General features: G+C 45.3%; 1 protein-coding gene across 1 annotated transcript; it reads left to right on the top strand.

Annotated features, from left to right (window-relative positions):
* The first annotated feature begins 344 nt into the window (after positions 1–344).
* Positions 345–995, top strand: RNASE10 (ribonuclease A family member 10 (inactive)). Its single transcript, XM_045821988.1, has one exon. It carries the CDS (start codon positions 345–347, stop codon positions 993–995), a length of 651 nt encoding a protein of 216 aa, XP_045677944.1.
* The last annotated feature ends 624 nt before the right edge of the window (positions 996–1,619 follow it).

The following is a 1,619-nucleotide window of genomic DNA, read 5'->3' as shown; positions in this document are numbered from 1 at the left end:
GCTTGTTCATGTTCTCTACCAGTCTCTTGGGTTATTGGAACTAATTTCTGGTTAAGAGTCAGTTGATGTTAACTTTCCCCCACTGTTGCCCCATTTGTGAACCAATTTCAGAACTGCTTCCCCTCGTCCTTCCCGTTCTGCAAGATCCACACATTATTACACAGCAACAGGGAATGTGGTGGGGAGGGATAGGAGGTGCCTTGAGGGGGATGGGGTAATATGGGGTAAGGAAGAGGAAACCCGAAAGGCTATGCTGTCAGGGTTTAAGGAGTCTAGGGTCTCTACTAGAGTCAAGTTTCATCTCAAAATCATTCCTTCCTTTTCCTTCCTGCCCTCCAGGCAAAATGAAGCTGACTCTGGTGCAAATCTTTTTTGTGTTGTTGCTGCTGTTGCTGGGCTTGGGGATGGGCCTGGGGTTGGGGCTTCGGATGGCTGCAGCAGTCCTGGAAGACAGTGAGGAATCACTGAGTGAATTTTGGTCCAGTGACTCACAGGACAAAGCCAAGGCTACTGAGGAGGCAGAAGGCATCCGAACAACAGAAACCCTGCTGCTTAGCAACAAAGGGGTGGTACAACCTGGCTGGCCAGAAGACTCCATCCTCAATGAAGATGAAGTTGGAGGAAACAAGATGCTCAGAGCTGAGGGTCTCTTTCAGAGCAACAAAGACTATCCCAGGCTTGACCTGATGGCCCGGGAATGCAATGCCTTGATGGCACACAAGATGAAGGAGCACAACCACACATGCATAACCCAGTACACGTTCGTCCATGAGGAGCTAGACACAGTCAGAGCTGTCTGTAATGGTCCTGTTGTTGCCTGTGAGCTCCAGGGAGGCAAGTGTCACAAAAGCTCCCGTCCTTTTGATTTGACACTTTGCAAGTTATCCCAACCAGGCCAAGTCACTCCTCACTGCAATTACCTAACTTTCATTTTTGAAAAATTCATTATTATATCCTGTAATGACATGAAGCTCCAGGTATCTTCTGGAAAATGAAGCAACTTTCCTCTTCTTTTTCTTCACCTTCTCCTCTTCCTCTTTCTTATACTGTTTTCTTCCTCCTAGGTTTTCTACAAAACAGTTTCTGGGAACAGAGGCTGATTTATTCTTTATCATTCCCCCATGAAAATACAATTCTCCTTTGCCCAGGGGATCCCCCCAGCTTGCATTTTGTTCCTGTGATTAGAAGTGGCAGAATAGGTGAATGATCTAGATTCTCTAGGTTCTTCCTCTCTCAGATCCTATCTCCTGCCCTGGAAAGAGATTAGTGAAGAACTGCTCTAGGCTCTCCCAGGGCCCTGGTCATTAGTCTGTTCCCTGGTCTGTTTGTCTTTGTCTGTGGACTATAAGAATTTAGTGCATCCTTCACCCATGTCCTTTCCTGCTACCCAACCTGAGCCTTTAGGACAATAAACCTCCTGGACTTTCCACATAACACTTCTCTGCCGTAGATGCAAATTAAAGTAATTAAATCTTACTGCATCTGGAGAACCATATGGAATGGGTTTCTTTTGTTTTTTTAAATTGGATTTATTAAGGTGACACTGGTTAACAAAATTATACAGGTTTCAGGTGCACAATTTCACAACACATCATCTATACACTGTATTGTGTGTTCAC

The sequence above is a fragment of the Phyllostomus hastatus genome, unplaced genomic scaffold (assembly GCF_019186645.2).
Source record: "Phyllostomus hastatus isolate PE091 unplaced genomic scaffold, TTU_PhHast_1.1 phas_scaffold_501, whole genome shotgun sequence".
Taxonomy (NCBI): domain Eukaryota; kingdom Metazoa; phylum Chordata; class Mammalia; order Chiroptera; family Phyllostomidae; genus Phyllostomus; species Phyllostomus hastatus.
This window is presented reverse-complemented; position numbering and strand designations above follow the sequence as displayed.